Source organism: Camellia sinensis, chromosome 12, assembly GCF_055761805.1.
Source record: "Camellia sinensis isolate YWXY chromosome 12, ASM5576180v1, whole genome shotgun sequence".
In the NCBI taxonomy this organism is placed as follows: Eukaryota; Viridiplantae; Streptophyta; class Magnoliopsida; order Ericales; family Theaceae; genus Camellia; species Camellia sinensis.
Window position 1 is genome coordinate 63,503,143 of NC_138972.1, and position 16,705 is coordinate 63,519,847.

The window sequence follows — 16,705 nt, forward strand, 5'->3', positions numbered from 1 at the left end:
TCCTATCTCATCGCAGTGGCAGCAACAGTGACTTTGGTACCGAAACGGATTGCTGGAAGTGCGGTAGGTGGGTTTGCAGGATCGTAAGCCAACGACTCAATATTTTGGTGTTTACAGCTACGAGTTCTACCTGCAAAAGCGAAGAGTGGAGCTCGACGCCCGCGTTGGCGCTAGGCTGGAGGAATCAGTTGGGAAGCAAATGTTGATGGCTACTCCGCTGGATCAGAAGTTGAGGCTTGGTCAAGCCTTGGTAATGAAGTAGCAGGGGGAGTTGTTGCTGAAGGTAGAGACTTGCTTTTTTGAGGAACGTCGGACAGCAGGCTCCGATATGTCGAGATGTAGTTAAGGAGGATGGGAGCCTTGCGAAGTTCGATTGGCAAGCCAAGAAGGCGAACCAAGTCTTTGCTCAGCATGTAGTATCGGCAGAAGTCTTTTTCTGGCTGGGGAAGAGCTACAAAAAGAGGTCATACATTAGAAAGAAATTAACAAAAGGATAACTAAGTAAATAGAAGAAGGAACTCTAAGGAGGAAAACTAAGTCCTTATCCTTGTCATCCCTAAAAGCTTCACGGCGTAAAGGGAAGAGGTGGAGTTCATCATCAAGCGCGAACTCCCAATTGCCCAAGACAATCAGGTAGTCGTCTGTCGCGCCTTTATTTGAGTCTGGAATGTCGGCTATCAGCTTGTATTGAGTGGATCTTGGCTTGAGGTAATATGTATAGCCAGCCTTGGTTTTAAGGCCACACATCGTATAGCAGTACTAAATATCAAACAAGGTAATCCTAGCGTTCTGCCAACATTCTAACTCGGCAATTCTGTTTATAATCCTAAAAGAGTTTACTGCTAACTGCATGGGGTTCAGTTTGTAGTAGTGGAGGACCTCCCTAAAAAGGATGTTGATGGGGAATCTGACTCCTCCTTCAATGATGGAGACTACGGGAAAGGGCATGTAATCCTTCCCAGTCATAATGGAGTCATCCTTTCCAGCTAACCGGATTTGAACGTCGGTTGGGATGGAGAACTCTCGCCTGAAGTATTCTAGTTTGGTCGGGGTGTCTACTCTCCACCTAAACATTCCTATGATGTTGGCTTTAGGGTGTATTGGTGCACAGTTTCAGGAGAGAAAATTTGGTATGGGTTTGGGAATCTCGGTTAAACCCTAGACCGGCACTGGGGCAAGGGTTTTTCAAGATCTAAGGGGAATACGTTTCAATTTTCCTAGAGACAGTGATTTCTATCAAAACACAAGGCCTAAATCTATACGGAAACAAGAAATCAAGGGAAAGATCTGAAAATAAGGAAGAAAAACAGAAAAGAGCAATGATTTAGACTCAAGAAAACAAACAAAAAAATCAAGAACACTAAGTAAGTGTATGCAGGTGTACAAAAGCCAAGAACAGTGGCAAAGTTGTTAAAACTTCAAATTTATGAGCACTACGAATCACAAACAAAAGTGAATAAGACAGAAGGGTGTGTTGAACAGCAAACAGTAAGGATTCAAGAACATAAAACAAATTTGCAATGGCAGCAAACAGCGTGTAAACAGGCAATAGATTTTGAAATAAATCAGAGACTGAAAATGGAGGAAATTGTGACTTACTAAGTGAAATGAGCGCCGATATGGGTGTCGCCGGAGTCAGACGACATGAATGGTCGCAAATAGATGATGAGAGGGTCATCGTCGGAGGTAATCAGAACGGATGCAGAGCTTTGAAAGGACAGTAATGGCGGTTCGAGAATGGAAGTTTTGAGAGAGAGAATCTGTGAATCGAGGGAGATTTTATTTTTTGCAAAGGTGAAGAAACGGAGAGAAAGGGAAGAGTTTTGTTGAAATTATGAGAAAGGCAACAAATCATAATAATGTGCCTTGGACGACGTGTCAGTCGGGTGGCGTGCGCAGAAGCGGCGCGACCTGATGGCGCGTGTCAGGTACGAATCAATGAGAGAAGGACGCGTGGCGGAAACAGTTGAGAAAACCGTGCGTGACAGCTCATGCGCAGATAAAACTCTTGGTGTTCTTGATTTAATGAAGCAAAAATCTCAGCTAGAGAAGCAATCTCGATTAAGGAACTCGAAGAACTTGGTTCTTGATTCTTGGTCATTGATAAAGTAGACTGTAGAGTCTTGGTCATATACAGCCCACGAGTGATTATCTCGGCCGTAAAGAATAGAGTGAGTCTTAGCCGAGATGTTATGTGGACAAACGGTATAGGTTCCATCACCTCAGGTTGCCAATGTAATAAAACCTATGGGCAGTTGTGGGGGCATATTTTGTGAATAACAGCACGTGGCCAAGATGACGCCGACGTGTCAGCCAAAGTGCCACGTGGCTTAGTCATGATGCCGAGGTGATCTCGGCTAGGCTGAGATTATCTGCAGAGATATCAGAACCCGAGATGAACGGATAAGGGACAATAGTCCTAAAATGGGGGAGGACCTCAGTCTGGATAAAGATAAAGCTCTTGGAGAGTTTATCTCTATCTAGCTGAGAGTTCAAGATGAACATTGAACACAAGTCCATTTAAGCTAGGCTTCTACAGGGATTAGGTTAGTGATGGCTATAAAAGTAAGGCACCCTCATGGGTCTAAGGTATGTTTTTATGCTTTGTTTAGTGAGTTAAGCACTATTGGCTATCTTTGAGAGATAATTACTAACTTGATCGTCGGAGTGTCCCCTGGTGGACAAACCACCGCCAGACTCTTATCTTTCTATGACAGGTTGTTCGGGCTTAATCTATTCTACCGGTACTCTCCTGCTAAGTATTCCATGCTTAGTTGTGTGGTCAAAAATCAACACCCACAACTAACAACAAATTGTTTTTGTAGGGAGATCAATATGCAAAAAGGGCTATGAAGACAATGCTTGAGAAAGTAATAGATGTGGATCCATTGGATGCACTTGAGATGATTGACGACTCGCAAAGGCTTGGAGTGTTTTATCACTTCAAGGATGAGATAGAGAAAGCACTTGAGAAAATATACAATATGAATGATAAGTGTAACAATGAGGATTTGCATGCTACAGCTCTCAAATTTAGGGTTTTGAGACAACATTGGTATAATGTCCCTCAAGGTACTTTAATGATTTACTCACTTTGTCAATTTCAAAAATTTTAAGAGGAAACCCAAAAAAGTCATTTTAAAACAAAATAGGGTAAATTACACTATCCACTCTTGAAGATTATAAAAAATACAATAAGTTTCACAAGTTTGACATAATTACACCGACTTTTGTTTTATTAATATTACCTAAACTAATGCATATAGTGCGTAGAGTACAATATACATTTCAGTATAAAAATATGACAATAATATCTTTTATCCATACGATTAATGAAGTACTGGTAAAAAATGGTATATAAATTAAGATCTTAAGAGAGTTCACATAATTATGATAGACTTGTAGGGCCTAATGTATTTTCTTCAAACTTCAAGGGAAGTTAGTTTAGTTTACCCCAAAAAAAATGAGAAATTGAATATATATATATATATATATATAAGAGCTAAAAACAATGGGGCATTTATGTTTTGACATTTTTTATCTTTATACTAATTGGCAACCAACTTGGATTGCGGAGGTTTTTAACAAATTTATGGACAATACAAGAAATTTCAAGGCTTGCCTTTATGAGGACTCTTATATTTGTATGAAACTTCATACCTTTCAATTGATGGTGAAAATTCATTGGATGAGGCAAGAGATTTCACAACTAAAAATCTCAAAAAACACCTCAAGAACAAAAAAGACATTGATCAAAATCTTGCCATGCTAGTTAGCTTTGCCTTGGAGCTTCCTTTACATAGGAGAATAGTAAGGCTAAAGACAAGGTGGTTCATTCATGTGTATGAGAGAAGATATGGATTATGTTATGGTATATATGATTAATACCAAACTTTAGAACCTGAGTAAACAATCACGCACACAACGAATCTAGAACGGAGAAGTAAAAGAACTAGAAAAAAACAAACTCACAAAGCCACACAAGAGATTTACGTGGTTCACTCAAATCACGAGCTACGTTCACGGAATCACTGTGGATTTACCAAGATCAATATGAAAAGAGTTACAATAGTCTCACATTCAATCTCACAAACTCTCTCTACAATGATCTATCTCTCACTCTCACTATTGTGTATCTCTCTCTAAGATCACAAATATAACGATTCTAGTTTAAATCCGACCCGTTTATTGTCTGGATTCGGGATATCTTGTTTTGTATCACTGTTCATGTCTTTATTCATCTCGTACTTCCTTGAGTTTGGCTATTGGAGTGTCTTTGTCACGTTTGGAATAGGTTAGGAGTTCATTTTCAAAGGAGTCTTTGCTCAGAATTTTCCTTGCTTGCTCGCTCAAGCAGTCTTTTGCAGTCTACAAAACTACTGGGAATTTGAAATCTGTGCTCGAGCAACGCTTCTTGCGCTTGAGCTAAATTTTGCAAGTCTGAACTATTGTGACGGGTGCATTGTGCGCTCGAGCCACCATTCTTGCGCTCGAGCAATGTCTTTGTTGTATCTAGTCACTCAAGCGATCTGCGCGTATATCAATCCGAAGGGAGTCACTTTTGAGTCATTTTCTCATCTCTCTCTCTTTCTCTAAAACCCACCAAAACCTAGATTTACTTATTCTCTCTCTAGAAACCATCTCTAAACCTCAAATACACATGGATCCGTTGATTTCTACGCCATTGTCCCTTTGATAAAAAAGTAGAGTTCACCTAGAATTTCATTTTGATCGAAGCAAAACAGATTTTCGGCTTCTTCAAAGTTTCTTCACTCTTCCCCTTGTCTTCTAGCTTTGAGGTAGGGATTCTCTACACTTTAGTATGATTTTTAACTTAATTATTTTCTATCCAAACAAGATTTTGGTTTGGGAGATTTTGGGCAAATTACAAACACCCCCCTCGAGATTTGGTGAAAATACAAATTTCCCCCTGAGATTTGAGAAATTACATCCCGCCCCCTGAAGTTTATATTTCCATAACAAATTGTCTTCTGGAGTTTTTATTTTCATACAAATTCCCCCCTAATTTGTTATGCAAATTTGACCTTCAGGGGGTAATTTGTAATTTCTCAAACCGTAAGGGGGAATTTGTATTTTCACCAAACTTCGAGGGGGTGTTTGTAATTTGCCCGGGGATTTTTAGATAAAAATTTAGAGTTTTAGTTTGAAATCAAAAGACGGATTTTCAAATGATTTTCTTGGAAATGATTATGAAATTGTAAATATGGTTGTGTGGTGATAAAATGGGGTATTTCATCCTTAAAATTGATTTTCAAAGGAAGAGGGAGTTTGCCTTAAAATATGAATATTTTATTTTGTAAAGAGAAAATGAAAATGAGGATGGATTTTGTAAAATTGGAATGATATAGATGAGGATGGTGAAATTAGATATGTATTATCACTCACAATCCAAGATTTTAGAAAATATATCTTTAATGAATTCTTTTTGTCTATTTAGGCCTAGTTTGGGAAGACTAAATAAGTGCACTTTTTGACTTTTTATGAAATATGGGTTGGGTTTGGGTTGGGTTTGAAGTGATGTATTAGAGAGGTGATGTGACTTAAGATGATGTGACTTAAATAGGATAGTGACTTTTTGACTTTTTGTCTTTTTTCAATCTTCCCAAACTAGGCCTTAAAGATATCTATTTTGAACTATCGGTAAAGACCAACTATGACCACAGAAAATAATTTGTAATTTAAGTAAATTTCAAAAATGTATTTGTAATTTACCCTTAATTTTTTTATGTCAAATCACCTTTACCGATTTGACCCAAACTAAATTTTTTGCTAATAAGTTGTTAGGCTAATAATGAGCAATCCTGTCATGCCATCAGATCCGATGACTTGAAGCCATGAATGAAAACAATACCCTAAATTGACAGGTGACATTTAAATTATAAAATAAGAGATTATTATAATTATTATTATATACTTTAAGCGATGTAACTTGTATAAAAGTTGTTTCATTTCTAACTATCAGTTTAGACGAATAGCTACGAATGGTCTGGTGACTCACACCCACCATGTACCCTTACATACGCCTCCGATCCAAGAGAGGACTTCATAAAGATAATAGATTAATAAAAAAATACAATTGTCTTGTGACTTAAAACACAAGCCTCACAAATAAATAAAATTTGCAAGTACATAACATCGAGAAATGAAAGTCCAGGACTGCCTATATCGGCTCCAAGTCCAAGGTAGAAAATTACAACGGAAACCTCACTGAGGCGAGTCTCAATTCCATGTCCTCCTCAACCCATTACAACACAATAAAACTAAAATACTTACACGACAAGAGTTCTCCAAAGCATATTATAACAAAAGATATATATAAAAAAAATATTATGCAGAAGCGATTTCTTGAAATTTTTAACATAATCAACGCAGTCATCTTGTTCATGTCCTGAAAAGGAAGGGGTGAGCTAACAAGCGCAGTAGATAATTGACTTGGAAAGAACACAAGGTATGGGCAGAGCTTTGACAAGGATATGTAATATAAGAAAAATTCATTATAAAGAGGGGTAAGAATTGAAGTATTGAAATCTTATTATTCTAGTGGGTGAGCAGCAGTCATCTTATTGTGGTGAAAACCCCATTACTGTAGTTGAGGACAAGGAGAAAGTAGTGGTGCCAGTCCATGAGAGAATAAAACCACTTCTTGAGGAATTCAAGGAGTTTCTGCTGAATCAAATGTCACCAATAAGTGACATCAGCATCATATTGATTTTGAGAATGGAGCAAGCTTGCCAAACATGTCACACTACGGATGAGTCCGAAAGAGAGATTCTGAGGGGGAAAGTTGAAGAGTCGTTTCAAAAAGGACTAATTCATGAAAGCTCGAGTCCATGTGTTGTTCTTGCCCTGTGTTACTCGAAAATGCTAATCTCCTAGCGACTTACGTATTGTATGCATGTTTCAAAACATGGTATACTTCTGTTCTAAAACAGTAAATTTAGTGATCCAAAGCAATCTCAAAAGTTTTTTCAATATATTTCCTTAAATGTTATCTTAGGAGGAAAAAAAATCAAATATAATGAATTAAAATCTAAGGTGAGTTATGTTTTGACAAGACAAAAACATCAAAAATAAAAAATAAAAAAAAGTAATAATACGTTTTATTAGATGTCTAATAGTCGCAAGAAAGTTACTCTAAAAATATCTCAAATTCTTAAATGTAATATATACAAGTTTACCCATATTGTACCACACTTTAGAGCATGTGGCATATCACGTTCCCATTCCTTTTCCTGTTCCCATTCCAGGTAACATAGTTCCTGCCTTATTGACTCCAAAGAAAGACAAAGGCAGTCTAACCATCGACAAGATCATTGTCAAGTACATACTCCCTATTCCTTGCCTCGATGCCATGTTGGACATACTGGAAGAATCGAAGTGGTTCTCAAAGATTGACCTACATCGTGGATACCATCAGATTCATATCCAACCTGAAGATGAATTAAAAAAAATAGCATTCAAGACTAAGGATGACCTATTCAAGTGGCTGGTCATGCCATTCAGCCTTTCCAATGCTCGAGACACTTTCATACAAGTCATACATTGGGAATTAAGGCCCTTCGCTAGAAAATTTGTAGTAGTTTTATTCTTACGACATTTTAATCTACAGTAAATTGGTAGGGATCATGTAGAACACTTGACCAGCGATTTTGACAATCCTACAAGAAACGAACTGTATTTCAACCCCCAGAAGTGCAGTTTCTTGACAAAGAGTTTGGCCTTGTTTGGTTTATATTTGAGAAACATGTTTTGAGATAATAAGTACGAAAATTTGTTTTGTTTGACTTTTTTTCAAAAGATGTTTTGAAAAATTATTTTGAGAGAGAGTTTTGGAAAAAGTGATTGATTTGATGTGTATGAGAGAGAGATTTGTTTGGAAAATTTGTAAACCAAACAGGTTTTGGAAAAAAAATTTGGGAAAATTTGTTTAGTTTGATTACTTTTGAAAACTTATTTGTAGAGAATTTTTCCCAAAATTTTTTGAGAAACACAAGCCAAACAAGGCCTTTGTGTTTCTTGGGATATGTGATCAGTTCAAAGGGAATTGATGTAGATAAAAAGAAGGTTCGAGATGTCCGAGAATAGCCGACACCTAAGACATTTAGTGATGTTCAGAACTACCATAGTTTGACTATATTTTAAAGACATTTCATTCGGAATTTCAGCAATATTATCGCAGCAATAAAAAGATAAGTTTGTGTGTGGTGAAGATGCAGAGAAGAGCTTCGCTTTGATTAAAGAAAAGTTGTGCACAATGCCAGTATTGATTCTGACGAGCTTCAAAAAGATTTTAGAGGTTTAGTGTGATGCTGGCAGTGTGGATATAGGGGCTGTTCTATCCCAAGAGCAGAAATCAATTGCTATTTTCAGCGAGAAGTGTAATCCAACAAAAAGCAGAGTACTACAACAGACCATCAGGCCTCAAGGTGCAACTGCATTAAGTAGCCAGGCTAACCTGTTGGTAACATTGGCACATGAGATTGAGGGTTTTGAGTTCTTGAAAGACCTCTACCAAGATGTTAAGGATTAAACTGCTGGTGAAAATTCTGGACAAATTGTTGTACGAGGAAGAAGGAAAATACATGATGCAGTTTATTTGTAGCAACAAACCCCATGATTGGAGTATTAAATATACCTCTATGGTAAAATTCATGAGCTCTCTTGCGTCGCCGAGAAACTTTTTCTGCTTCATTCCCAAATAGCATTGCTGGTACATCAATCACAATAAGCCTTCTATTAGCAAGCAAGTCACACAGGAAAATTAAGGGAAAGAAAAAATAAAGAAAAAAAGGGCAGAAAGGTTGTTACCACCATGTAAGAGGTTTCATTAATCTCCTCAATGGTGCTGAGTTCCATTCTAGGCAAAGCTCTAGGCTTTGTCAATATATCATTCAAAATTGGATCACCTATTCAATTTCCTAGGGACAAAAAAAATCAAATTACATTTGTTAGTATAACTGAACATATGGAATACTTCTACAAATGCAAATATACATACTAAGATTGCAATTCTTTGGCCTCTAGTATGTCTTGTTCAATTGATAGTTTGGGTGAATTTGTTCAATTGATTTTGATATCTCAGTTGATGGACTCAAGGAAAGGTTTTTCTTTTTTTCCCCCTTTAAAAGGTAATAGATCACGAAATATCACTCTGATAAATGCTCTGCCTGCCACGAATGAATTATAATAATAATTTTACCATATACGCCTGTTACTTGCAAATTTGTAGCAACAATAACTGGCTTCAATTCTATAGCAGTCCACACTCATTTTAGAAGAATCCACCCCAACTTGTCAAGATTGGGTTCTCTAAGCTGAAATACAGCAATTACAATTCAATTAGTAATATGAAGAAAGCTAAAGAAGATTACTTCTTAAATCTTTGCTGGAGAATGACAACATAGATACTTACTAAGGGTTGGTTACTTGTCAAAAAAAAACAATAATTAAATAAATCCATATAATCCTTCTTCCTTTTTTACTTTTTTACTTTGGCCCAACATTCAAAACAATAGCAGCAATAGCTAACATCAAGTAACATTTGAATTAATCCAGTGGCTTCTGATATGAGAAAATCTGTTATGCAATAACTATAAGGAAATAAACATTTACCAATTTGAGATAACATGGAAGTGAGTTTAACCAAATCTCAAAGAGGTAAAAAGTAGAATTCCTTTGTTGTTGTGCAGAAATTCTCTAGCTCAAATTCTTCAATTTTGGTAAAGTATAACACTTGACCGTCATGGCATTCATGCTTGTCAATTGCAGGTAGCTTAAATTCAGGTTTTTTTTTTATAATAAAAAAAAATGGCAGCTCTTGAGATGAAGTAACTCCTACTGATCTTTAAATTGTGCATAAATTTCACTTTTTCCTTAGCAAAGATGGTAGCATTGTATCTTTATTTCCTGGATAACATAGAAATATGTTGGGAAACAATATTGTAATAAACAGCCTGGCATTATGAAAAAAGACTAGCTTTTCATCGATTTTATACATTAATTTCCCATCTCTTGGGTATGAAGGGCATACTCTCGAGACAATTCCAACTTTAATAGTCCATTTGATGGTGCAATCAGAGATTTCATGAAGAAATACATAAGGAGTTCCCATTGCAGATGTTTTGAGTAACAAACCTGCAAATTACAAAGATAATAAACCCAAAAAAGGGTAAGGGATTCTGGGGAGGGGGAGATCACAATTGGATGAGTATATATTCATCAGCAGCTAAAATACTATTTATTCAAAATATAACATAAAACTAATAACCATGTATCATAAATTTGGAGTGTAAGCACACTACCACAGCAGCAACAACTTCAGATGTAGGTAAGATACAATCATCAAGCTATTACATGTCTTGGCAAAGGCCACTCACTCTCTAAGACTGGTCTAAGCATGCCTCATTCCCAAGGGAGGGAGCTCAGAGAGCATCCGGACGACTCTGAACTTTTGCCTCCAATCCAAAAAATCCTCTAGTGGTCTCAAGTGGGGTGCCAAGGCCACACTCCCAGCCTAAGCAGTGCATCCCATGTTGTCTTTAAGGTTGAGGCCTCACTCGGTGGGGTTATCAGCGGGCCAAGCAACCAAGTAGGATGGACCTGAGTACCTTGCAGGTCTTGTGAGGCCGAGTGAAGTGGTAGAGCTCAGCTTGCTGATTGGCCAATTGTCATCAACTGGAAGTGACACATGGTATGCATGCATGGCTTGTAGGAGAAGCCACTGGAGGGTGATGTGGCAATGCCATGTAGTGGGGTTGGGCCCAGGTACATACACTACACTTGTGTGCCAACATCATTTAATAGTTACGTACAAACAATACTCTTGCTTCTTATTATTTTGCTATCAAGTGAAGTCAATTTAATGAGCATCTTGATTACAGCTGGAGATTTGAACTTATACAAAACAACATCATACAAAAGTTTTGAGTAAACAACCTCCTCATGCCTTTGCCCTTCATTCTCTTTGCTCAACCCCAATTCCTCCAAGATTAATCATGATTATCACAACATTTGGACGTTGTCATGTATATAATTACTTAGCAATGTAATAGCTCCCCAGCTACCAATTGAACCCCAAAATTTCAAAACCCCCACACATACTAAACCTTTTAAAATTTCCTATATTATTTACCATTTCACGCAGAAAAGAATGGATTCTTCAGCATAAAAGTAAAATCTTTATGAACTAAATTGATCAAATATTGTGTACAAATAAACGATTAACTTGTAATTGATCACAAAAATAAATTAATTCAGAGGCAATATATCTCTCATCATTCAAAATAGACGCTTGCTTGAACTTCTCAAGTTGAACAGCTACATCCTCTAAATATCCAAATCCTTGTGAATTGCGTTCTCTACTTCTCCAACTCAATCATTTATCCCGTACTTCTCCCTCTCAAACTTCTCATATATCTCTCTGAACCTGTCAATTACCCTCTCCTTACTCGACCCCAAATACTCTAAATTCCTTATCCTCCTACTCATCCTCCACACTGGCCATTCACTGCCAAGAAATTCCTCCTAATGGACAAATTATCCATCATCAGTCTCAAAGAAAGAACCACTATTGGGCCACCGTTACAAAAAAGCAGCAAACATAATCGCGATCAAAGCGTCTTTGATGCCACAGTGGTTCCAATAAAGGCGGCAAGGCAGGCAAGTAAGGGTTAGGAGCTCACTGCCGAAGATGGTCGTTTCTAAGAAAGAACCACCAGTTGGGCCACTGTAGCCAGTGGCTTCTAGTAAGGAAAGAAAAACAAAAAAGGCTGCAAAAATGGGGAAGGATGAAGGTTCTCGCCGTCACAAAGGATCTAATCAAGGCATCGCGGTGAGTAAGGGCGAAGAGCTCACTACCTTAGTACTTGAAATAAATGGAAACTGTTAAATGACTAAAAAGCAAAAAGGTCATTACAAGTGAGGCCAGAGAGAAAAACTGTGCTAGTGCCCTTTTTGGTTATAGTAGATAGATAAGATGAACATGAAAACAATAAGCAGGGCTTTTGCCAACATACATAACAAAAGGAAGGAGGCCATTTACATCCAAAGATGATATGGAGGCCTTGCAAACAAATACAAAACTAGCCTACACCAGCTGTACAGTACGCTACAGGTTCAGCAATAACATGAAAAAGTTTGTCCTATTACAAGAATCAGTATAGCCACAGCTGACCCAAAATGCAGTATACACAGCACCAACAGCATTGATAATGATGCACGGCATCATCTTTTAAAAATAGCACAGCTGCCCTACACCAGTGCAACATTTGGGAGTCATCAACACCTTCTGGGCAAGCAACTTCAGGCCACAACGAAAACAACAGAACCAAGACATATAATAATTTCCAAATCAATTATGACAAAGGTTAAGAGCCTGCAACTGAACAATTTCATTCTTCTGAATTAACAAATCTTAACATCTATATATTGCAGCAATAGGATTTTATCACAAATCTACGTTAAGAAGATTTCAAGTTCATACTTTTTTTCTGTTCTTTTGACCATGAGAAATACACATACATATTAGTTTTAAAATGATAGGATAATCAAATAGATATGAAAAAAGACGTATATTCCATCCACGAAAAGGAAAACACAAAAAGTTATATTCCAATTTCTTGTTCTCTTTTTATTTTATGAAGCAGGGGATCATAAATTAGGCTTAAACTACGATTATAGCACACCATGTAGCTTGAAACCATGTAGAACAACAAAGGATTAACACAAACAACACTGACCGAATTAAAGCCTGCTCCCAGTGAGATTTTTCTTGAGAAGTTAACTGCAGGAAGCAATCTTCTTGGTGTTGAAGCACACAACAAGCAACAATCAGACCATAGAGAGTCTAATTAGACAAAAGAGCTACATTCTGAAATGGGTGGTGCAGCCTCTCCATCACCTGACACTTTGGACTGATTTTAAGAGAGCCCATTAAGCTCTTCCTTAGATAAACCACCAATCTCACTGAGCTCATCATCGGTTTTTTTATCATTAAAACCGTCTAGGAATGGAATAACCCAGTCACCATTCGTTGTCCCCCCTTCAATCTCATTGCATACTACATTATTATTCTCATCCCTGGTTCCTTTTCGAGTTCTCAATGCAATAGTATTCCGATGTCCCAGCAAAATAAGGTCCAACATTTTCCTCCGAACATCAGAAATTCGGTTTGGCTCCATCAAACACCCTTTACCATATGCCTCTCTTAAAAAAACTGTTTGGGCATTCCCTTTGGTAGATATATAGAAAATGCCCGGGTGCTTCAAAATAAGCTCTCGCAAGTTAACTTCTATACCCAAATCCTTTCGAAAGTGCACCAACCGTTCAACTTCAACTTTTTTCTCCACAGTCAACCACAAAAACTCATGAAGAATCCCAACAGCTCGCTTCTCAAACCGCTCAATCCCTCCGCAAGTACGAACCTTAACCCCCTCTTTTCTCTCATAAGGCTTCACATAAGGAAGTCTTTGCCAATTCCTCAATTTCTCTCTAAACCCTGCCTCGATCTTAAACCCAGTCAGGAAATTAATAGGAAACGCATACTTTGTTTCGAATTCACTCAACCACTTCTCTCTAAACTCTTTTTCTCTCCACTTTTCGACCTCCCCAACAAAACCCAATTCTCTATCTCTATCAACCAAACCCACAATCTCCAAATCAACCAACCTAAACTCATTTGTATACTTTCCAATTATCGATTCTCGAAAATCTTGGGGCAATCCCAATTCTCTCCTAATCAATCTCAAAGCATGAATGTGAAGTGTACCATTTACGGACATCATCAAAAGCCTTTTAATTCGGCCAACATTCTCCGATTCCGAAACCCTAATAAAACCCTCTTCTTCTTGAATCAAATCACTCATTTTCTTCCTAATTTTACAACAAACGTTTCGCTTAATGGGATGAGTGAATACCTCGAAAACGTGGGGGTATTTTCGGAGGAAAGTTCCAACGGGGATGTTGAGTCCGACGATGTTTTTCCAGCGAGACATGAATTGAACGGAGACGAAAGGGCCGCGCTTTCGCGCGGAGATGAGGCGGTGAAGGGTGAGGACGAGGGTGAGTTTGTGGAGGTGGGCTGTGAGTTTGTCGAGCTTGAGGTCTCTGGTTCGGCTCTCTAGGCGGGTCTGTGCTGTGTCAGATGGTTTTTTCTTCCATCTTCGTTGTGTTGTGGAGTTGAAGGGGCCGAATGGGAATGGTGTTGATGATGGCGAACTGCGAGAAGAGGGTTTGATTTCGAGGATTGTGTGCATGAAGCTTTGTAATGTTCTCATGAATGATGGCGCCCAGTTCTTCAGTGCTGGTTTAGAGAGAGAAAGTCGTAGAGAGATACTGCTGCCAGTGAACAGCCCACTAGTTTAGAGGTTGTTTTGGGTAGTTTGGTGCGTAATTTTTTGGAAAATTTACTCATAAGTCCTAGTTTTTGAAACGTTGAACTATTTAGTCTTAAAAGTTTTTTTATGTTCCATTTAGTCTCATTTTTACATCATCATGATGTGAATGATGTAAATGATCTGATGTTTTATTCTATAATTTCAAAATTTATTGAAATCTGATGAACATTAGATGTTTTTCATCCTATATTTTCAAACATTATTGAAATTTGATGAACATTAGATGTTTGAAATCCAATGTTTGTAACATGACTCTGATGTTATTAACATTGTATCTGATGTTATTAACATTGTAATGGGACCTTTCAGTCTATAAAAAAACTTTTAGGACTAAACAGTGCATAAGTTATTAATTTGGGATTTATTGGTGCATCCCCCTAATTTTTTTTAATTTTTTATAAAAAGGTGTGTAATAAAATATTTTTATAAAATTAAAATGATTATTTTATTTGTAGTGATTTTTTAACTTTTGGATAGTCCATTTTAAAGGGTAGAATAGTAATTTTACCTTCTAGCTTTTTTCACAAACTTCTTTCAAATAATATGGATTTTTTAAGTTTTTTTAGTAACTTTTTAACTTTTGTAAGTTATGCCAAATTAATGAGTTTTAGTTTCACTTTTCTGAAAATTGGGTTTTTTTTATTTTTCGTATTTTTTTATTTTTAGTGAATATTTTTAAAATTTTAAGCAATTTTATAATATTTGTGAAAAAATATTTAAAAAAAATTAATAAATATACAAAAATATGAAAAATGTATTGAATTTTCGTATTTTTTTATATTTAGGCCCCGTTTGGTAACATCACTTTTTAGCCTAAAAACCAAAAAGTCATTAAAAAAAACCAAAAAGTCAGATTTCCTTTTATCTTTACTTTTTGCACATCTTTTTGTGAAAAATCAAAAAGTCATCCCAAACATACTATTTTTTTTATGGCCTCGTTTGGGAATATGCTATTTTAATAACTTTTTGATTTTTTGACAAAAATATGAGGTAAAAAAATAGTATGTTTGAATATTTTTTTTATTTTTTATGAAAAGATATGCAAAAATAGAGAGAAAAGAGAATTTTTGACTTTTTTGTATAAGTTATAAACTTTTTAGTTTTTTTACTAACTTTTTGACTTTTAGACTAAAACAACTACTTGTCAAATGAGGCCTACATCATATTTTAGCCAAAAAACTAAAAAGTTACTAAAGCTATGTTTGGTTTTGGCTTTTTGGCTAAAAAAAGCACAAAAGACAAAATTGGGTACATAAGCCAATAAGACAAAATGTCATATCCAAATCATAATCATTATATTTTTTCTCTCATAAAAGTCAAAAAAAACAAAAATAAAAACCAAACGAGACTAAAATAGCCAAAACACCAAAAAGTCGGGCTATTTTAGCTCTTCCCAAAGAAACACTAAAAAAACATGTTCCAAACGAGGCCACTGTGTATTTTTTTAAAAAAAAATTCACAAATATTATATTTTTTAAATATATTTATGTTAGGTGTATCTACACATTAAAAAAAAAATTGCTTAAAATATTAAAAAAATTCATTAAAACATTAAAATACGGAAAATAAAAATATAGAATTTTTTGAAAATTGTTTTCTAAAAACCAAAATCAGAACCAAACAAGCTGAATATGTCTTGATGAAATGGATGTCCATATCCGATTATATTGAATTCTTTTTGATATATTATATTCGATATCTTTGAAAATGTGAATAGTTCGAATCGCCAAAATGAAGCCCAAATAAAACTTCATTGATTGTGCAACAGAGGCTGTTACGCACTCCACAACCCTTCATTTGCACTCAATTACAAAATTACTTGCACCTCAAATATTTTTGTAATTTTTTTCCCACTATTTTGAAATTCTCCCAAAAAACGTATCTTTTTAATTTTTAAGTTAGTTTTTTGAATTTTTAACTATTTTATGAGATGGAAAAAAAAAAAAAAAAGAAGTTATGTTTTGGATGATTTGTGAATTTTTTTTTTTGTAGTTAAATAGATGGTTGTGAAAGAAAAAAAATAATTGATTAATGTGTGGGATGTGTCATTTTGTCTTATTAACTATTTTAGTATTTTTTATTCTTATTGACTCTTTTAATCAAAAATGTTGTTCCCAAATAGTGCCTAAATTATACATGCATTGCTTAAACCCTAAGCTCTAAATCTCTTAAAATTTCTAATCCCATAACAAATAATTTTTTTCACTTATTAACCGTTAATTCAATTAACGACTTTAATGATGTCAATAATATATTTCAATTAATAGTTATGATAATTTCATTGTTATACA

At 36.0% G+C, this 16,705-nt stretch overlaps 1 protein-coding gene across 37 annotated transcripts; it reads right to left on the minus strand.

Moving 5' to 3' along the window:
- Nucleotides 1-6,063: 6,063 nt before the first annotated feature.
- LOC114269586 (protein ROOT PRIMORDIUM DEFECTIVE 1) lies at nt 6,064-14,384 on the minus strand. 37 transcript variants are annotated; one of them, XM_082898802.1, is made up of 6 exons: nt 12,759-14,384; nt 10,052-10,155; nt 9,221-9,335; nt 8,833-8,939; nt 8,657-8,728; nt 7,015-7,417 (listed from the first exon to the last, which is right to left on the minus strand). In XM_082898802.1, the coding sequence occupies exon 1, from the start codon at nt 14,292-14,294 to the stop codon at nt 12,939-12,941; it is 1,356 nt and encodes a 451-aa protein (XP_082754928.1). In that variant the 5' UTR covers nt 14,295-14,384; the 3' UTR covers nt 7,015-7,417; nt 8,657-8,728; nt 8,833-8,939; nt 9,221-9,335; nt 10,052-10,155; nt 12,759-12,938. The 37 variants fall into 37 exon arrangements, with proteins under 37 accessions (XP_082754937.1, XP_082754940.1, XP_082754936.1 ...); XM_082898803.1 differs by having other exon boundaries at nt 9,020-9,335; XM_082898806.1 differs by having other exon boundaries at nt 10,052-10,199.
- Nucleotides 14,385-16,705: the final 2,321 nt, after the last annotated feature.